The 19,701-nt window shown below is 35.0% G+C and overlaps 1 protein-coding gene across 4 annotated transcripts; it reads left to right on the top strand.

Annotated features, from left to right (window-relative positions):
* Positions 1-272: 272 nt before the first annotated feature.
* On the top strand, positions 273-4,316 carry LOC146919105 (Pentatricopeptide repeat (PPR) superfamily protein). Of its 4 annotated transcripts, none has more exons than XM_085712350.1 (2): positions 273-3,175; positions 3,713-4,316. In XM_085712350.1, the coding sequence occupies exon 1, from the start codon at positions 335-337 to the stop codon at positions 2,324-2,326; it is 1,992 nt and encodes a 663-aa protein (XP_085568476.1). In that variant the 5' UTR covers positions 273-334; the 3' UTR covers positions 2,327-3,175; positions 3,713-4,316. The 4 variants fall into 4 exon arrangements, with proteins under 4 accessions (XP_085568476.1, XP_085568477.1, XP_085568478.1 ...); XM_085712351.1 differs by having other exon boundaries at positions 3,758-4,316; XM_085712352.1 differs by having other exon boundaries at positions 273-2,674.
* The last annotated feature ends 15,385 nt before the right edge of the window (positions 4,317-19,701 follow it).

Below are 19,701 nucleotides of genomic sequence, written 5' to 3' on the forward strand. Positions count from 1 at the left end.
CTAATTTTTTCATACACCTATGTATCAAATTCAAATCTCAATTCGGTACTACGAGCGAGTGTCTTCAAAGTGTATCTAGAGTACTGATTAGCAAGACCCGAAATATTACTCAGTCTTTTGTAAATGCAGCTTCAGTTGGGTTCAAAATCATTGAATCGGTACACTAAACCGTAAAATTGGTTGGGTTCAGTTCGGTTTTCCTTCCTAAACCGAACCATTAACAGAGTTTTTTTTTTGTTTTTTTAACCAAACCATTAACAGAGAGAATCACTAATCCCAGTTTTCTTCAGCACAAAAAACTAGCATCAATTTGGAACGAAAAGAGTTTTCTCTAATGGCGGCATCTCGTAGAGCATTTTCATCTTCCTCTCAATTCCACAAAAACCTCACTCTCTCTCACCATTCCGAAAACGTCAAATTCGAAGAAATCATCCAAGTTTTCTGTCAACAGAATCGCCTCAAAGAAGCCGTTGATTACCTCCACCGCATTCCGCAACCCTCTCCTCGTCTCTACTCCACTCTCATCGCCGCTTGTCTCCGTCACCGAAAACTTGAATTCGGAAAAAGAGTCCATGCCCACACCAAAGCTTCTAACTTTATCCCCGGCATTGTCGTTTCCAATCGTTTGATTCACATGTATGCCAAATGTGGGAGTTTGGTTGATGCCCAGATGGTGTTTGATGAAATGCCTCAAAAGGATTTGTGTTCTTGGAATACTATGATATCTGGTTATGCTAATGTGGGGAGGATTGACCAAGCGAGGAAACTGTTTGATGAAATGCCGCATAGAGATAATTTCTCGTGGAATGCTGTTATATCGGGTTATGTTAGTCAGGGTCGATATAGGGAAGCTTTGGATTTGTTTAGAATGATGCAGGAGAATGAGAGTTCTAATTGTAATATGTTTACGTTGTCGAGTGCTTTGGCGGCTGCTGCTGCTATACCAAGTTTGCGTCGTGGGAAGGAAATTCATGGGTATTTAATAAGGAGTGGGTTGGAATTGGATGAGGTTGTTTGGACTGCTCTTTTGGATTTGTATGGAAAATGTGGGAGTTTAAATGAAGCTAGGGGTATTTTTGATCAGATGGCTGATAAAGATGTTGTTTCATGGACTACCATGATTCATAGATGTTTTGAAGATGGAAGAAAGAAAGAGGGATTTTCTTTGTTTAGAGACTTGATGGGGTCGGGTGTTAGACCAAATGAGTATACATTTGCTGGTGTTTTGAATGCATGTGCTGATCTTGCTGCCGAACGAATGGGAAAGGAGGTTCACGGGTACATGACACGAGTAGGGTACGACCCGTGTTCGTTTGCTGCGAGTGCTCTTGTCCATGTGTACTCGAAGTGTGGGAACACTGAAATCGCAAAAAGGGTGTTCAACCAGATGCCTCGTCCAGATTTGGTGTCATGGACTTCTTTAATTGTTGGGTATGCTCAGAATGGTCAACCCGACATGGCTCTTCAGTTTTTTGAATTGCTACTTCGATCGGGTACAAAGCCTGATGAAATTACCTTTGTGGGGGTTCTTTCTGCATGCACCCATGCGGGATTAGTGGATAAAGGGTTGGAGTATTTCCATTCAGTAAAGGAGAAGCATGGATTGGTGCATACTGCAGATCATTATGCATGTGTTGTTGATTTATTGGCACGATCTGGACGATTCAAAGAGGCAGAGAGTATTATTGATAACATGCCCATGAAGCCTGATAAATTCCTTTGGGCATCCTTCCTTGGAGGATGTAGAATTCATGGGAACATTGAACTAGCTGAAAGAGCGGCAAAAGCATTATTTGAGATAGAACCAGAGAATCCAGCTACCTATATCACCCTGGCTAATATATATGCTAATGCTGGTATGTGGAGTGAGGAAACCAAGGTTAGAAATGATATGGACAATAGAGGAATAGTAAAGAAGCCAGGTAAGAGCTGGATTGAGATTAAAAGACAAGTGCACGTGTTCTTAGTAGGAGATACATCTCACCCCAAAATAAGTGATATACATGAATACTTGGGAGAACTCTTGAAGAAAATGAAGGAAAAAGGCTATGTTCCAGACACAAATTTTGTGCTACATGATGTGGAGGAGGAGCAGAAAGAGCAAAACATTTTTTACCATAGCGAGAAGCTTGCTGTTGCCTTTGGAATCATTTCAACTCCACCAGGAACTCCAATCAAGGTTTTTAAAAATTTAAGAACTTGTGTAGACTGTCACACCGCAATGAAATATATATCAAATATTGTTCAAAGAAAAATAATAGTGAGAGATTCAAATAGGTTTCATTGTTTTGAGGATGGTAGTTGCTCTTGCAAAGACTATTGGTAGTGGTGCACTACAATAGGAGCTTTCTTTAGCATTGAATTGCTACTTTCAGTGTATCATTGTAGAAGAAAACACAGGCTTAGACTCTTGCTTTTAGCAACTTTGTTTGCCTTCTTTCGCTTTCATTTGAAGCGGAACTGATTGTTGGAAAGATATACGCTCTCCTGAGGCAGGTGGAATGAAGATGTTACTAGAGGTCTGGTTAGTTTACCGTTATTCACCTTTGGTAGTGCGAGAAAAGGAAGGAGGACTTGAGTCACAGTGCATGTCAATTATTGTCATTATTTGCTGAGTCAACCTTAGAGAATGCACTTCAATAACAGCAGATGGGTATACTATCACAAAATGGAGGTACAGTCTTCTCATACAGTTGTTGATTAGAAAGCTAACTTAATGAGTCAAAGTCTTACCAAGGTGTATTGTGTCCTAAACACAACTAAAATATAAGGGCATAATTGATGGCAGCTTCTACGGTGAGAGCCTAACTAAGTCCCCCACTCATGTACCATCAAATTTCTTTGTACGATACAATACATAATATTATCAACGACTGAGATCTTCATTGTCAATCAGTACTCTCAGTTAAAGAAAATGTGGCTTTTCTCCCCCTCCGGTGCCGTTTTCTTAATTTCTAGAACATTGTGATGGTTTAAAATTGCCCTCCAGCTCCTTTGTCTCTAGATAAGGTTGTGCAGACTGCAGCCCCAAGGTAATGGATCAACAGCGATTCTTGGCCATGAGGTGACAACAAACGGCGGTCATGTCACTCACTTCATGGCGCTTTGGAACCTCAAAGATGAGAGGTCTACGACATTGTTTTGGTCGTCATCTTCAATGATTCCTTTGCTAAGAGTAAAACTTTCTTTCTCTCTAGCATGATCCCTGAATTTGTGGTCATAAATTTGGGACTGGATTGTCGCATTTTTATTTTGGTTTTGGTTGCTTGGTCGTATTCAAAAATCCAATTATTTCACAAATCAATATTAGCTGAGTTAAGAACTACTTTCCTTGCTTCCCACTGTGATCCATTATTCTTTCCTTTGTGTTTTTGTGGAGATAGATATATAGACAAAGCAACTTGCAACAAAAAGTGAACACTCTCTATTTGTGCATGTGGCCAATGTAATGTGAAAAGTAATAGGGTGGCCTAAGGAAGTTCACTAATTTCTTCTAGGTAGCACTAGCAGCAGTTGATGCTTGTTTGTTTCAAAGCCCTAATTGAAATCCCATGGAATAATGAGTCCAGTTACCTATGTGTGCAGGAAGACAAATGAAAAGTGAATGTTTGGTAGATAACCAACCTGCGTCCAGTTACCTTTTGGCTGTGTTATTTAAATTAAATGTGTTTTTCCAAAGTTTTGATAGCTGATCCCTCTGATATTCTTATAGGATGCAATTGAAATAAACTTCTTTTGTCCTCAATGTATGCCACAGCGGAAAATTAATGCTGCAGTTAGGGAGGATTGTGCTTTTCTACTGCTGTGGTGAATTCTGGTTGGAGTGCAGAAGTTTTTTCTTCACGTCTAAAGGTTAGGCTCCATAGTCCATAGCCTCAGCCAACTCCAACAATTGCAATCCTTAGGACTGAGCCTACATTTAATACTAGTTGGCAAACTGTGGAAGCTTGTAAGAGACGCGGAAAATGGAAAAGGTCGCAATGAAATTCTTGTGAGACTCATTGTTGGTATGATGCTTGAAAGTTGTATGGAACTGATGCAGTCCAATTAATCTTCTCAAATAACAATTACTAAGGCACCGAGTCAGGACAAAGGTTAACAATGGTGAAATTATAAAGCTTTATGTATATTACGTTTAGAAGTAGCCAATATCAGTTTATGTATATAAGAGTGACACAGTTGTGGTTATTTGATATATTGATAAAATCCCTCGCTCTATTGGGTAATACATAAGTTTAAACACCTGATTGTATTAAATTCTGTTTAAACCGAGTAAATATGTGTTTAAGTTTGTGGTAGGCAAACTATCAGAAAAATGTTCAATTCCAACATGGTTTAACTGTATTAGTGTGGAATACAACAACACTTTTAGAAGTTCATTCAGTACCAAACTTAATTTGCAATGCAATGATCTAAGTAGACTCGAATTTAAAAATGTGAGATTATGAACATAGAAATACATAGCATGTACACGCTTGACCTCAATTACCACAATATCTGTTGTACTAATTAATTAGCAAGAACTAGAAAAACAGGTACAATTGAGTTGATATCTATTGTCCAGATAAACATCAACAACCTCAAACTTCTCTGTGCATGACATCAATAGTTGGATGGTGAATAAATTGAAGAGCCACTACTGTCAAGAGGAAGATGGTTGGCCGAATCTCTGGTGGCGTTGGATTGCTTATGGATGGATCAGAATGAGAAGATTTTCTACAACTCTAGTACAACAGTTGGAGTGTTACTCCTTAAGATCAGTCATCAAAGGGCTGCTATTTCGCAGTCCAATGAAGATTTGTCTTTATCCCTCTCCTAATGCTGGTTTCCTTCTGATCATGGATGTATGAAGTTGAATGGAGACTGTGTTGTGATTACTCATGGGGCTAAAGCGGTTTGTGGGGGTTTAGTTCGCGGTCATAATAGAAATTTTTCGGTTTGGTTATGTGAATTCTCGTGGTGCTTGTACCCTCGCAATGGCTGAGTTATGGGCTATGCCTAAGAGGCTGAAGTTAGCTTTTGTGCGTTGTTATAACACAATTGATTAAGAGGCTGAAGTTAGCTTTTGTGCTTCATTATCGCATAATTGACATGGAGTCTGATTCTAATGTTGCCGGGGGGTCTGTTGTAGATGGTTCTAACACCATACATCATTGCTTCTTACTGGTAAATCAAATTACTGATGTCCCGGATAGTTGGATCATTACTCTTTGAAGCATTGTTTCATGAAGTCAACCATGCGACAAAGCATTCATTGGTTAATTTTGATGGGTCTTGGTTGTACTTTTGATGTTATTTTTGATTTTATTTGCTTTACCTTGTTGGCTGATTGGAACTTTGTCGCCTTTCCTATGTATGAGTGTATAGTATTTTTTTGGCTAAATGAGTTTTTAGTCTTTTTATTGTTTTTGTTGTTCTGGTACGTTATTCATTAAAAATAAAAGCAGATAAGCAATAACAACTCATTCATTAATTAGTTAAAAAGATGATTACTGTAAATCATTTTCTCTTCGCTTTGCCAAATAAAAAGCCACTTATTCTGAAAGCTATCTTCCAAAACTAGAATAGTACACTTAAATGCGGTTTAATTACTTCAACTAATGATTGTAATTGTATTGAGTTGAGACTATACTATTCAGTTCTGAAATCATTCAGAATGAGAAAGTTGCACCTATGCTAGAAATACTGCTAGTTGATCATGCAGCTTCAAAGGTTTGTTTCTTGAATTGTGCCCGAGCATTAAAGTATTTTTTGCTAATAACATTAGCCAATAAGAGTATCAAATTGAAAAAATCTAATTGTCATGTGGAATGTCTTGAAATATATGCATTTGATCAACCCGTTAGGGGATGAGTCCTGCTCTTTACCCAAACGGTTCTGCTCATTCCCAAAGTAAAAGTCCAAAATGCCCCTACGCAACTTAACATGCGTAGCGTGAGTTAACATGCGCTAGTTATAACAGAAACGCAACTTAAGTTACGCAACTTAAGTTAACTCACGTTAGTTATAATTCTGCAAAAATCACATTGAAATCCCAACGTGAGTTAACTCACGTTGGTTTTCATGGCTTGTGGGCAACAAATATAAGACATCCTCTGTAACAATATTGCATTAAGCGGCACAATGATATTGCAATCACAGTCTTAAATATGTTACTGTCTTAAATGGATTTTGATAAACATCCTCTGTAGATAGAGCAACCTTTTCATTTATTCCTCTCTTCTTCTTCAATTTTTTATCCTTATTGAAACATCATCACACTCACCTACTTGCTACCAGCAAACATGAACCCAGAAAGAAGAATCTAAAATACCCATAGGTTTTAAAATGGGAAGAAAATGAAGCTTCAAAATAATTTGAAAAGAAGTGGAAGAAGAAATCAATATAATTCATTCGATTAGAAATTCAGCAGATAAAAATTAGTAATTGAAAGAAAATTGATTCATATAATATTTTTCTCCCTTTATTATTTGTTGATGAAATTCATAACTACCCGAAATGAAATTAAATTCATCTATTCCATTTTACCACTTCTATCTCTTAAAACTTACACTTCCATTTTTTACTATGAACTTGTTGTGGTTTTGTGAGAGAAGAAGAAAAAAATTGATGGAAAAACAAATTAAGGTATTGATACTATAACAAGTGGTGGTGAGAGCTTGAAAGATGATGATTGTGAAAAGATAGACAGAAGGAAGAGAGAGAACCAAAAGGTGAGACTTGAGAGTTGAGAGCAGGTTGAACATAATTGAAAAAAATACAATAGCGTGAGTTAACTCACGCTACGTGAGTTAACTCACGTTGCGTTAGTTAAGTCACGCTAAAATTAACACTAGCGCATGTTAAGTCACGCTGCGTGACTTAAGTCACGCAAATTTAACACTAGCGCAACTTAACTTGCGTAGGGGTATTTTTGACATTTACTTTGGGACTGAGCAATACTGTTTGGGTAAAGAGCAGGACTCTTAGGGGATTGCTAATCCTTAGTTGGACCCAAACCCGTTTAAGCTTTAGTTGCGTGCAAATGATCAACCCAAGTTTGAGTTCTAATTCTAAACATATTTTCTTTTTCTTTTTTCTTTTTTTAAAACAAGTCATATCTTTCGTTTTCAATATCATTCAAACTCTACTTTCTCAATTGCTTTTTCATGTTTCTATCTATTTATACCTCTAAATATTACAGTCAATGCATTTCTACCACACTGCATCTCTGCGTTGCAACAAACACCACCTTGCATTTTGGCACCATCTTAATGTCCTAGCACAATCAAAAGCAGAGCAACACTTTATTTTTATTCACTAAGTTTTGACATCTTTCTCATACCTTAACCCTAGCTTTTTTACTATAAATAGGAGTAAGATTCAGAGCAAAGGAGGCTGAAAACAAGAGAACGAAAGTCCCATAGAAAGAAGATATGTAGAAAGAAAATAAACACGCAAGATAGAACTCTCATCTAACCTCATCATTTATTTTAACTCACATCCTCCATTCAAAAAGCTTAGAACAGTAACCAATACCAACAAAAATCCACAATTGCAACAACCAAAATCCACATTAAATTTCACCACTATGACCATCACTCTCACTCACCTTGTCAAAATGAAGAAAGAAATGCTAATATATTTTACCCTTAAAAAATGCTAATCATGTAAAAATTTTGAAATTGAGAAGGAGGTGAACAGGTTATGATCGTGGGAAATTGAGAAGGAGGTGAATATTTTACTGTTAAATGAATGTAGGGAATTTTTTTTTACTGGTTATGAATTCTGCTATGTCATCTTGGTTCGTCGTCTTTCAAACTGCTTTATTGAGCGTAGGATAATTTTTATGTTCTCTCTAGCACTGACCTAACTTAATGTACAAAGATTTGGGACTAGTTATCCCTTTTGTGATTTAGATTTTCTTTGCTTGTTCGTATTCAAAAATACATTATTTCACAAACCAATATTACTTGTGTTATTCACTGTACTCAGTTTTGAGTGATCCCTCTAGTCTAATATTAAAAATCAAAATCTTTATTTTTGTTTCATTCCATTCTATTAATACTCATAACAATGGTAAAAGCTAATTTGAATTGATATAAATAAGGATAACAAGATAGATGCTTTTTTACCAAATGTCGTTGATAATTTTAATTTGGTAGTAGTATACTGTCATGGTTGTAGTCTTCAGAGAGGAAGAACAATTCAGTATCTAATCATTTTGTTTCGTTATTTTGACTTTATTTCTTGCATTGTTGTTATGAGGAAGATTTATATTACTACTTTTATTAAGCACCAAGTACTCAAGTAGCTATCTATCTTTTCAAGTTCACATGTATACCCTTCAACCGCTATGGTGATTCTTGGGTGCAGAAAATGTTTCTTCATGTCTAAAGGTTAGGTTCCTGTTGTTTTTGGATTTCCAAACTGTTAAATTTGAATTTCCAAATTCTATCATCTACCGAAGTTGTTACTAGGTTGAGTCACGACCAGGTCGCTCTCTTTAAGACGTTTCGTGGCACTACCCAAAATTGTGCAAGGTAGACTATCAACCACGCCGCCTCCAGGATAAAACAAGCCCAGCTACAACTGTTCGATTAATTACTGCACTGTAGAAAAATCGTTCGAGAATTACACCCTCAAAATATGGTTCAATCGTTTGATCGAAGCCACTCGATACGGTACGTAACCGCTCTATTCGAAACCGTTCAAATTAATATGGTATTATTACCATTCTATTATGGTGCTGAGACCACTCAAATATGGTGTTACCACCATTCTAACTTCTCCAAAACATGAATATGGCACTACGACCACTCAAATATGGTGATACCACCATTTCTCTTTAAAATAATATATATATACTGTTAAGATCATTCTTTAATATGATCTTAATAGTACTCTATATTCCGAAGAATCATATATTATCGAAGGGACTATGAACTTAAGACCAAGGGACTATGGTCTTAAGAACACTCTTAATACCGAAGGGACAGAAAGGAGTAGAAGCAGAAGAAACTTGTTAAAAACAAGTCGGAGGGAGAAGAGAGGAAAAAACACAGGAAGCATCAACTGTGAATTTTCGGTGTGAAGAATGAGTGGGGCGAGCTCTCCTTTTATAGGCAGAGTTACTTGGGGATTAAGTTTGCTTAATCCTTAAGCAAACGCGTTTTACGCGTGACTTGGGGATTAAGTTTGCTTAATCCTCAAGCAAACGTGTTTTCTTAATTGGAAATATCCGGAAGCTTCTGGATACGGGTTTGGATCGGGTCGGAATGTAACACATCAATTTGTTACGCGTAACGCTTTCGTATAATGAAAAATTAATTAATTAATTAATTAATTTAACATTTTAAAGTGACAAAAAAATATATATCAATTTTTTTTAAGCGTTCACCTGTTCACAAAATTGGGTACCCCAAGGGCACACCCTTAGAGGTCACTTTTCCCATATATAAACACTTACTAGTTGGGGTGACCCTTCAATGTGGGACATTTTTAAGTCACACCCACACACTAGTTTTTCATAGTGTTTTTCTTTCCAATTTTCTTCACTAGAATTAACTAGTGTTCCAACAATCCCCCACTTGACTTCAAAATGGTTTCGAGAAATAACGTAAAACGTTTCCATAAGATTTGCTAATATACAAAGGTGTCGCCAACAACTTGAACCTTTGCATAGTGGAAGGTATTCTGATTTAACAAGAGTTGCTTACAGCATTGAACTCTATCTCAGACATAGAATCCACACACAAACCTTTTCATAGGTGTATTCTAAAAGCCCGTGCGTTTTAAGGCCCTGCACGTGTATCCCGGTTTTAACGAATGCTCTAGGAATTCTGCCTCGAAATTCCATAGGACTGGCCTAAGTTCCACATTCGTATAGGTGAGTCTATCAAGGGTACTCCTGTAGCTGTGTGCCCCACTCAACATAGAGTATAGATCTCATTAAGAGTTACTATTACCTCATCCTTCTTTCGCTGCAGGATCATGCTTTCTATATTCTTTCTCTCATAGCATGTTCTACCACTTCATGACTTGTTTTTACCCATTGAACCTATTTCTTGGGATCTCCAGTCATGTAGGTCGGGTTACCATCACTTGTGGGCTATAGGCATTAGTCCCATCCTACTGGATGTTTCTTGGACTTTCTCTCTATTAAGTCCTTTCGTCAAAGGATTAGCTAAGTTTTCATTCGTACGTACAAAATCAACTCTAACCGCTCCATTTAGAGATACACTCTCTAATCGTGCTATGTTTTCGCCTTATCTGTCGTCTCTTACCATTGTAATAACAATTCTTAATCTTTGCAATAGCCGCGGTACTATCACAATGAATTAACACAGCAGGTAACGGTTTTTCCCATAGAGGGATCTCAGCTAGCAAGGATCTTAGCCAACTTGCTTCTTCACTAGTTTTCTCTAGTGTTCTCATCTCAAATTCATTCCATAGTGGACTGAGTCAATATCATTTGTTTTAACAAACAACTCCTCTAGTGATGCTCAATGTGCAAACACTAGTCACTAAATATTCATCTGAAAGATGTTCAATTCTATATCTTGTACCATTTAAGTACAATATGTTACTCCTAGTGAAGTAATCTTAGAGTCATAGTCTTCTTAAGACACCTCATGACTCTTTCTATAGCATGGCAATGCTTCCCATCTGTCTACTAGTAAACTTGCACAAGAGTTTCACGACATCGACAATGTCGGATCTAATACATTCAGTGGCATACCTAAGTGCTGCCAATGATGCTCGTATATTCTGTTTTTCCATCTCAAGTGTTCTTACACTTGGATCATAATATGTGATTGCAAGTTTACGGTGAAATAATTACATTTCTTTAAGATCTTCTCAACTTTGTGAGATTTATCAAAAAAGTTATCTTTTCTGATCTAGTAATCTTGAAACCAAGAATTACTTCAATTTTTATTTAGGTCTTTCTTATCAATGTTGTTGATAAACAATGATTTCACATAATTAATAACATGAATCTTTAAATCAAATATGAGCAAGTCGTCTTCATAGAGACATATGATCGTGCAAATATTATTTGTCACTTTCATTCACTTTATACTCATTCGATAACATTAGAATGTCAAATTTTCATGTCATTCCTCAGGAGTTTATTTTAGACCATTCAAATAATTATCTAACTTACAGACCTTGTTTTCTTGTCCATGAATTGCAAAAATTTTCAGGTTGTTCCATATAGACTTGTTCTTCTAGTTCACCATAAAAAGGCAACTTTCACATCCTTTTGGAGTACTATCGAGTTATAAACGGCGGCTAAAGGGACTAGTACTCTTATGGATATGATTTTCGTGACTGGTGAATAAATGTCGAAGAAGTCTATATTTTTCTCTCTGTTTAAAACCTTTGACTACAAGGAAAGCCTTGTATTCATCAACCGTACCATCGGGTTTTAGTTCTTTTTTTTTTCAAAATCCAAATACAACCGATTGGTTTTGCAACTATGAGACAAGTCAACCAAGTGTCATGTTTTGTTAGACTCTAGAAAATTCATTTCATCGTTTATTGCTTTTGCCATGATTATGCATCCAATGAGGATATAACTTCTTTAAGGCTTAATGAATCTTCTTCCAATGTATAAACCAAGTTCATACTCTTTAGCAATTTTAGCTTTCTTACCTCCTTGAGGTTCTATAACATCTTGTATGATGTTTTCATAACTATTTCTAATTACATGAATGTGATTAGATATAGTGCCCCCACTAGTTCTTAATTTTTAAAGGGAAATTTATTTTGCCCCCACTAATGTCGTGCTCCCATTAGAGCCCCCACTAGTGCCCCCACTATTCTTTAGTTAAAGGGGTAAATATTTACATAGAATTCGGCATCTTTTAAATTCTATGATCACTTTAACATTTAGGTCATAAAACCTATATGTTTCGTTATTTATCGCATACCCGATGAATACATATTCATAGGCTCTACTAGTGAGTTCAACTCTCTTGGGGTCCAGAATCTAAGTATAGTTCAGACAATCCCAAGTTCAAAAATAAGACAAATTGGATTGTCTTTTCTTCAAAAATTTCTTAATTAGAATTTTTGTTCTTAGACTTGGGTACTCTATAAATTTCAATTTTCGTTATAAAAAATTGAACATTCAAGCATATCAATTTTATTTTTCAAAATTCACAGTCATCAATAAATATGATAAAAATATCATTTTATCATTTCTAAATTATGTGTCATCAAATTAACACATATCATAATTTATTATGTTTAGAGATTCATATTCTCTAAATTCTGATTTATATGAACTTTTGGTTCATATATCTTGACTGCAATAAATAAAATTGTCTAATTATATAACTTTGGAATTAAGTCCAAGTTACTCAAGTTTAAAATTAAACACTTGTTCATGATCAATTTTGATATGTCAAATATTAAAATCACACAACTAATAAAATAGAAGGAGAATTTAATTTTTAACATACCATCAAAGTGCAATCTTTTTCCACAAGAATGCATGGTACACAAGTTTCTTTTAAGTATGAGTCAACTCAGTCTTATTCAATAGAAATCTGAAATTCAGATTCTTTCTTATTTTTAGAGTAACTAACTTCCGAATTTTAGCACTCCCTTTGAACTAAAATCATGTTAGTTCCTTCAACCAATTAACCAAGGACACAAATTTAAGAATATTAAATCTGCGCATTTTTTCAAATTGTTATTTCAAAGTAGTACAAAGCAATTCCACTTAAAGTGACAACCGAATGAATGCCAAGCAATTCCATCTTCAGAAATCGTTTGTCCATTAGCATCCAATCTTAAATAGTCACCAATATAGGATTTGCTGCAAGTGCTGACTTTTTCAATAGCAACGTGTTCTGATTCAATATTTAAAGTAAACAAGCCTTGCCGAACATGGCTTCTAATGTCAAATAATAACAACATTGCTCTTCGGTGAATTTTAGCGTTGTTATTAGAAACAACAAATACTTCATCGTTTCAGTCGAAAGATGCAATTCTATAGCTTGATTTATCCTTAAACCTCAATATGTAACTTCTTCGGTAGACATAGCATATAGAAACGTTTTAAAATTGTTGTTTTTGGATTTCCAAACTGTTAAATTTGAATTTCCAAATTCTATCATCTACCGAAGTTGTTACTAGGTTGAGTCACGACCAGGTCGCTCTCTTTAAGACGTTTCGTGGCACTACCCAAAATTGTGCAAGGTAGACTATCAACCACGCCGCCTCCAGGATAAAACAAGCCCAGCTACAACTGTTCGATTAATTACTGCACTGTAGAAAAATCGTTCGAGAATTACACCCTCAAAATATGGTTCAATCGTTTGATCGAAGCCACTCGATACGGTACGTAACCGCTCTATTCGAAACCGTTCAAATTAATATGGTATTATTACCATTCTATTATGGTGCTGAGACCACTCAAATATGGTGTTACCACCATTCTAACTTCTCCAAAACATGAATATGGCACTACGACCACTCAAATATGGTGATACCACCATTTCTCTTTAAAATAATATATATATACTGTTAAGATCATTCTTTAATATGATCTTAATAGTACTCTATATTCCGAAGAATCATATATTATCGAAGGGACTATGAACTTAAGACCAAGGGACTATGGTCTTAAGAACACTCTTAATACCGAAGGGACAGAAAGGAGTAGAAGCAGAAGAAACTTGTTAAAAACAAGTCGGAGGGAGAAGAGAGGAAAAAACACAGGAAGCATCAACTGTGAATTTTCGGTGTGAAGAATGAGTGGGGCGAGCTCTCCTTTTATAGGCAGAGTTACTTGGGGATTAAGTTTGCTTAATCCTTAAGCAAACGCGTTTTACGCGTGACTTGGGGATTAAGTTTGCTTAATCCTCAAGCAAACGTGTTTTCTTAATTGGAAATATCCGGAAGCTTCTGGATACGGGTTTGGATCGGGTCGGAATGTAACACATCAATTTGTTACGCGTAACGCTTTCGTATAATGAAAAATTAATTAATTAATTAATTAATTTAACATTTTAAAGTGACAAAAAAATATATATCAATTTTTTTTAAGCGTTCACCTGTTCACAAAATTGGGTACCCCAAGGGCACACCCTTAGAGGTCACTTTTCCCATATATAAACACTTACTAGTTGGGGTGACCCTTCAATGTGGGACATTTTTAAGTCACACCCACACACTAGTTTTTCATAGTGTTTTTCTTTCCAATTTTCTTCACTAGAATTAACTAGTGTTCCAACAGTTCCATACTTCCATAGCCACACCAATCCAAGAATTGCAATCCTTTATACAATTCTTATGCCGTAGCCTGCATTTATTACTAGTTTGCAAATTGTAGAAGTTGGAAGAGACGAAAAATGGAAAAAGTCACAATGAAATTTTTGTGTGACCACATAGTAAGTGAACTATTCATCGTTGCCATGATGCTTGGAAGCATTATGGAACTGTTAAAAATATGATTTTGGTCGATATAGGCACGTGGGGTTCCAGGTAATTTTCCATCAGTTGATCGTCTATGCCAATAGGAAATACCACTCGACTGTTTCTTTCTCTTCTCGTCCTCTAAAATTATATTCCAGGCTAGTCTAGGCAAATGGACCATCAAAGGAGAAAAACATTCTTCAGTGCTCTTATATGGACACAAAAATCCAGTTGTTTTGTGTTCCTTTATATGGACACAAACATTCTCAGTCATCGGTTCACGAAGCATCTATCATTCTGGTTATTTTGGGTTACTGCGTCACTTTGTGATTGGTTGTTTAATTTGTGGGATAGTGTTTAAAAAAAAAATAAAAAAAAAAAAAGAACATTCCATTGCAATGCTTAGATTAAACACAGATATTTGAGACTCTGTATTAGTCCTTCTTATATGTGAGCAGTACAGGATTTGTTGTGTTTCCTTCTCAAAGATAGTTGAATGTTGGTAAAAATTAACGGTCTTTAGTGTTGTTCCATTCCATTGCTACCCCACCATAATGGTAAAAGTTATTTTAATATGATACAGATATGGATAATTAGATTGATTATTTCTTTATTTTGAATTTATATCTTACATTGTTCTTCTAGGGAAATTAATATTATGCTTTATTTTAATAAGTGTAAGGGGAGCAAACTATATATTCCTACAAGAAAAATGTTGAACTCAAACATGGTTTAACCATATTAATGTGCATTACCATGTTTTCACTCAATACCAATCTCAATTTGCAATGCGATGCAATAATCTTAGTAGGCTCAAATTAATTTAAAAGGAAAAAAAAGTGAAAGTAAAAGATGTCTTAGGATCAACATAAGAATACATATTTTGGTCGGAAAAAAACATACACGATATTTGATGTGCTAATCGATTAGCTAGAAGTCATCGTGAGCTTAGCTCAGTTGGTAGGGACAATGCATAAAATATGCAAGGTCCGGGGTTCAAACCCCGGCCACCAAAAAAAAAATCGATTAGCTAGAACGAGAAGAACATACATGCAAATGATTAATGCACACGTTTAGCAATCAATCAAGCCTTTGTATTTTCTATCCTAAGTATAGGCAGGGTTAGAAATATCCTATCCCCTTTTCTTATTTTGCCCACGCTCTCGGAATCTGTCTTTTCTCCTATCCTCTACCTTCGCCTACCTCCCTCCATCTCCATCTTCATCTTAATCGCTCATCATCTTCTTCCTTTTTGTTTAAATATTGTGATTTTTTTCCTTGAATATTTGATTTATTAGGTTGATTGTTTCCCTAATTTCATATCGAAAGAGAGACGGTGAAAACATTCATTAACATTTCCATCGTAGGTTGATTGAAATTGTTGCGCCTAATTGCTTCTTTCTCTTCTTCACGTTCAATTGGAAATTGCTTTCTAATTTATCCACCAATATAATAAAATAAATCAATCATACCAACCCAAAATAAAATATTCTCCACCGATTAAATAATGGATTTAGCATCTAGTTATTATCCATCCTTAATTTTTCTTTCTTAATTTTCTTTGTGATAATTTTGCAGATACTTGTTTTTAATAAAAATGAAAATTTATAATTCCAGTGGTTTCTTTTAACATAATTGCTTTGGGGAAGAAACAAATATTGAGGGAATGCAACGAAACAAATATTGAAGATGATATTTCTAAGGTTATATTATTAAGATCTGGTTTTTTGAAGAAGATGATAACAAGGATAATTTTGTCATTTTATTATGATTTATATCCTATTAAGTCATTATCAAGTTGTGCATCAAACATATGATATTATAAATGTTTATCCTGTCTATATCATATCCTATCGTTATCCTGCATCATATCCTATCATATCTTTATCCTATCCTGACCATCAAACAGACCCTTAATGCACACGTTTATAGCAATCAATTTTAAAGAAGACACATGTTATTTTTAATTTTTCAAACACTATAGTAAAATCATTTCAACGCTTCTTGTTGTAAGATTAAAAATGAACTTACGTAGAATAAGCATTCATGTAGTCAAGGCATTCCTTTCAAAAAAAAAAAATGTAGTCAATGCATTATTGTCCGACCTTTGATTTGACGGTCCATCAAAAGTAGATTTTATTTTATTTTTTAATTTCTAAATTACCGAACTCAAACCAAGACCACACGATCCATGGTAGACAACCAAGAGCAATTGATGCTTAAAAATGATTTTAGGTGCTTGAGTGTTTTTTTATCTAGATGGTTACAAACAAGGTAGATGAATTTAAGGGCTGGTGTACTTTTTCATGTTTACTTCACAAATTTATCGATTATAGATTTCTAGTTGTGGTTACTCGGCCACCACAAATCTTTTACATATCGGACGACCGAAATTTAATTCAATAAATTGATCAAGTCATTGATTGGTTATATATCGCTATTACACTAGTCTTTTTTTATGTAGCCGATTACATTATAGTCTTTTTTCTGTGGTGTTCGGGGTTCGAACCTGAACCTTGCATGTATTAGTTAAGCTTACGAAGACGATTACACTATAGTCTAATTGAATCGGAATTGAATTGATTTTTTTTTTATTTCAAAAATAAATAAAAAATCATATAATATAAGGAGATACATAACCTCTTCTTGCTACTACATCATAATTGAACAATATTATCTATAAAAAAAACGTGGTACATCACCTAATTAAACAATGTTATCTAAAAAGGGTTGAGCAATAAAAATACTTCCTTTTTTCCTTCAAAAAAAATACTTTTTTTTTTTGAGAGGAATAAAAATACTTCTTATCTCTACCAAATTCTTCCAAAACATAAACACGTGTGTTTTATGCATGAATATGTAAATAGTAGGCAATGAAGGAGAAGAGAGTGGCACCAAGGATTGAACCAAAAGAAACAGCATCACTACTGTTTGGTCCTGGGGCTGGACTTTCAACATGGTTTTGATGATATTGGTGATCAAGTGGTATATCTCTGGTGCTGGCTGCTATGAGGACAACAACAAAAGCAACAATCTTCTTGGTCTCCATTGTGTATTTAGTACTAGTATTATGTTAATTACACAACAATATGAAATGATATGGAATTATGGGAGGGTTAATTTATAGTGGGAAGGACGCCTGTTGATTATTACTCCCTCTATCGTTGAGTTTAATGATAAAATTATTTTTTTAATTGTAGTTAATGCAGAATTAAGTGAAATAAAATTCAATAAATAAGGGTATATTAATCGAAATAGAAAATAAAAATACTTCAATAAATGATTTTTTTTAAAATGGCCAGTAAATATTGATATTTTAACGTGACAATTAATTTTTTAAAAAGAGGCAAATGACAATTTATTACGGCAAGAGAAAAGGGAAATTATTCAGAATGCGTTAAATGAGGAAAGATAAATATTCTATGTTGAAACATGGGTCTCATTGAGAAACTTATGACAATATTTCAAAATATTCTATGTTTTGTCAAAAGTTTCTCAATTATACTCATGTTTCTATGTTTTTTTCATATGATAAGGGACTTAATTGACAAAGGAATGGACTTAATTGATAAGTTTTTTTTCAAAACATCTCGTCATCTATCTTCATACAGCTATCTTACAGATGGTAGACAGTGTCTTTTTCAATCTTACCTTCATCAGCTATCATACGGGTAATAGGTAATCCATGTCATTTGTCTTCATACGGCTATCATACGGGTAGTAGACAATGTCTTCTTCCATTTTACCATCATACGGCTATCATACGGGTAGTAGGTAATCCATGTCATTTGTCTTCATACGGGTAGTAGACAATGTCTTCTTCCATTTTACCTTCACACGGCTATCATACGGGTAGTAGGTAATCCTTGCCATTTGTCTTCATACAGCTATCTTACATATAATAGACAATGTCTTCTTTCATCTTACCTTCATACAGCTATCATACGTAGTAGGTAATCCACATCATTTGTCTTCATACGGCTATCTTACAGATAGTAGACAATGTCCTTTTCAATCTTACCTTCATACGGCTATCATACGGGTAGTAGGTAATCCACATCATTTGTCTTCATAAGGCTATCTTACAGATAGTAGACAATGTCTTTTTTCATCTTACCTTCATACAACTATCCTTACTACGATAGTAGGTAAAAGCCAGTTTGTCTCTCGATTAAGTTGTCCTTATACCGACAGTAGACAATATTTCAAAGCCTATTTTGTCTCTTGATTAAGTTGTCCTTACATCTACAGTAGACAACATTTCACTTCCTTACAGGTTACCTCGATTAAGCTATCCTTATATCGATAGCAGGTAAAACCTATCATTTGTCTTCATACAGCTATCATACAGATAGTAGACAACCATTTTCCCCAGTGAAACTACATTACCCCAAGTGGAGTCGAGTCCCATTTTCTTCAACGAATTCGGGTATCCCGTCGTTGTTTCTCGTCCTAGTCAAGTCATATTTGCCATCCTGCATTCATAATTGCATCACGAGCATTTCACAAGCATTTCATAGCATCTTAGGTCAAAAATGGCGTACTTTGTATTTAAGTCTCTTCGGCCCGTCAAATCAAAGATTCCATCTTTAAGTCTTCGGACGAAGAAACTTAAATAGGGACATCTGTCATACCCCAATTTTTGACCTAAGGACTTATTGTCACATGTCCTCTAACCCGGAATATTCTTCGACTTTTCAAAGAAAATTTCGGCAGAGAGCTATTTTAAAATACCTCATTTTTTGTTCGATTTCGGGACCGTTTTTTATTTTATTTTATTTTTAGTCTTTTTTATTTTTTATCTTTAGTTTTTTATTTTAGTTAATTTCCATCTTTTATTTTTATTTTTATTTTTATCCTTTTGTTTTATTTTAGGTTATTTTATTTTACCTTTTTTTATTATTTTATTTTCTTTAGAATAGGTCCAAAAATAAAATGTCCAAGGTCCAAAATTTTCCAAGTGTCAACTTTCACATTCCTCTCTTAAAAATCACCGTTAAACACCATTCAAATCACCATCAAAATTCATTAAACCAGTTTTTCATTTTCATCAACCTCCTCACCTATAAATATAACCCTCACCCCTCACAATTTCACACACCAAAAGTTCTCTTGAGTTGTCAAAGAACGTTTCTCTCTTCTCCCTCATTTAGCTTGTGTTGATGAGCTATTCTTTTCTTCTCCCTCTTTTTTTGTCCCTTCGGAAAAGTCCCTTCGGCAATTTTGTCCCTTTGGTTGTCGGTTCCTTTTATTTTCTTGCATTTTATTTCTTTTTAGCAATTTTGCATTTCA

Source organism: Medicago sativa, chromosome 5 (genome assembly GCF_051527215.1).
Source record: "Medicago sativa cultivar Bolivia chromosome 5, Bolivia_mono, whole genome shotgun sequence".
In the NCBI taxonomy this organism is placed as follows: domain Eukaryota; kingdom Viridiplantae; phylum Streptophyta; class Magnoliopsida; order Fabales; family Fabaceae; genus Medicago; species Medicago sativa.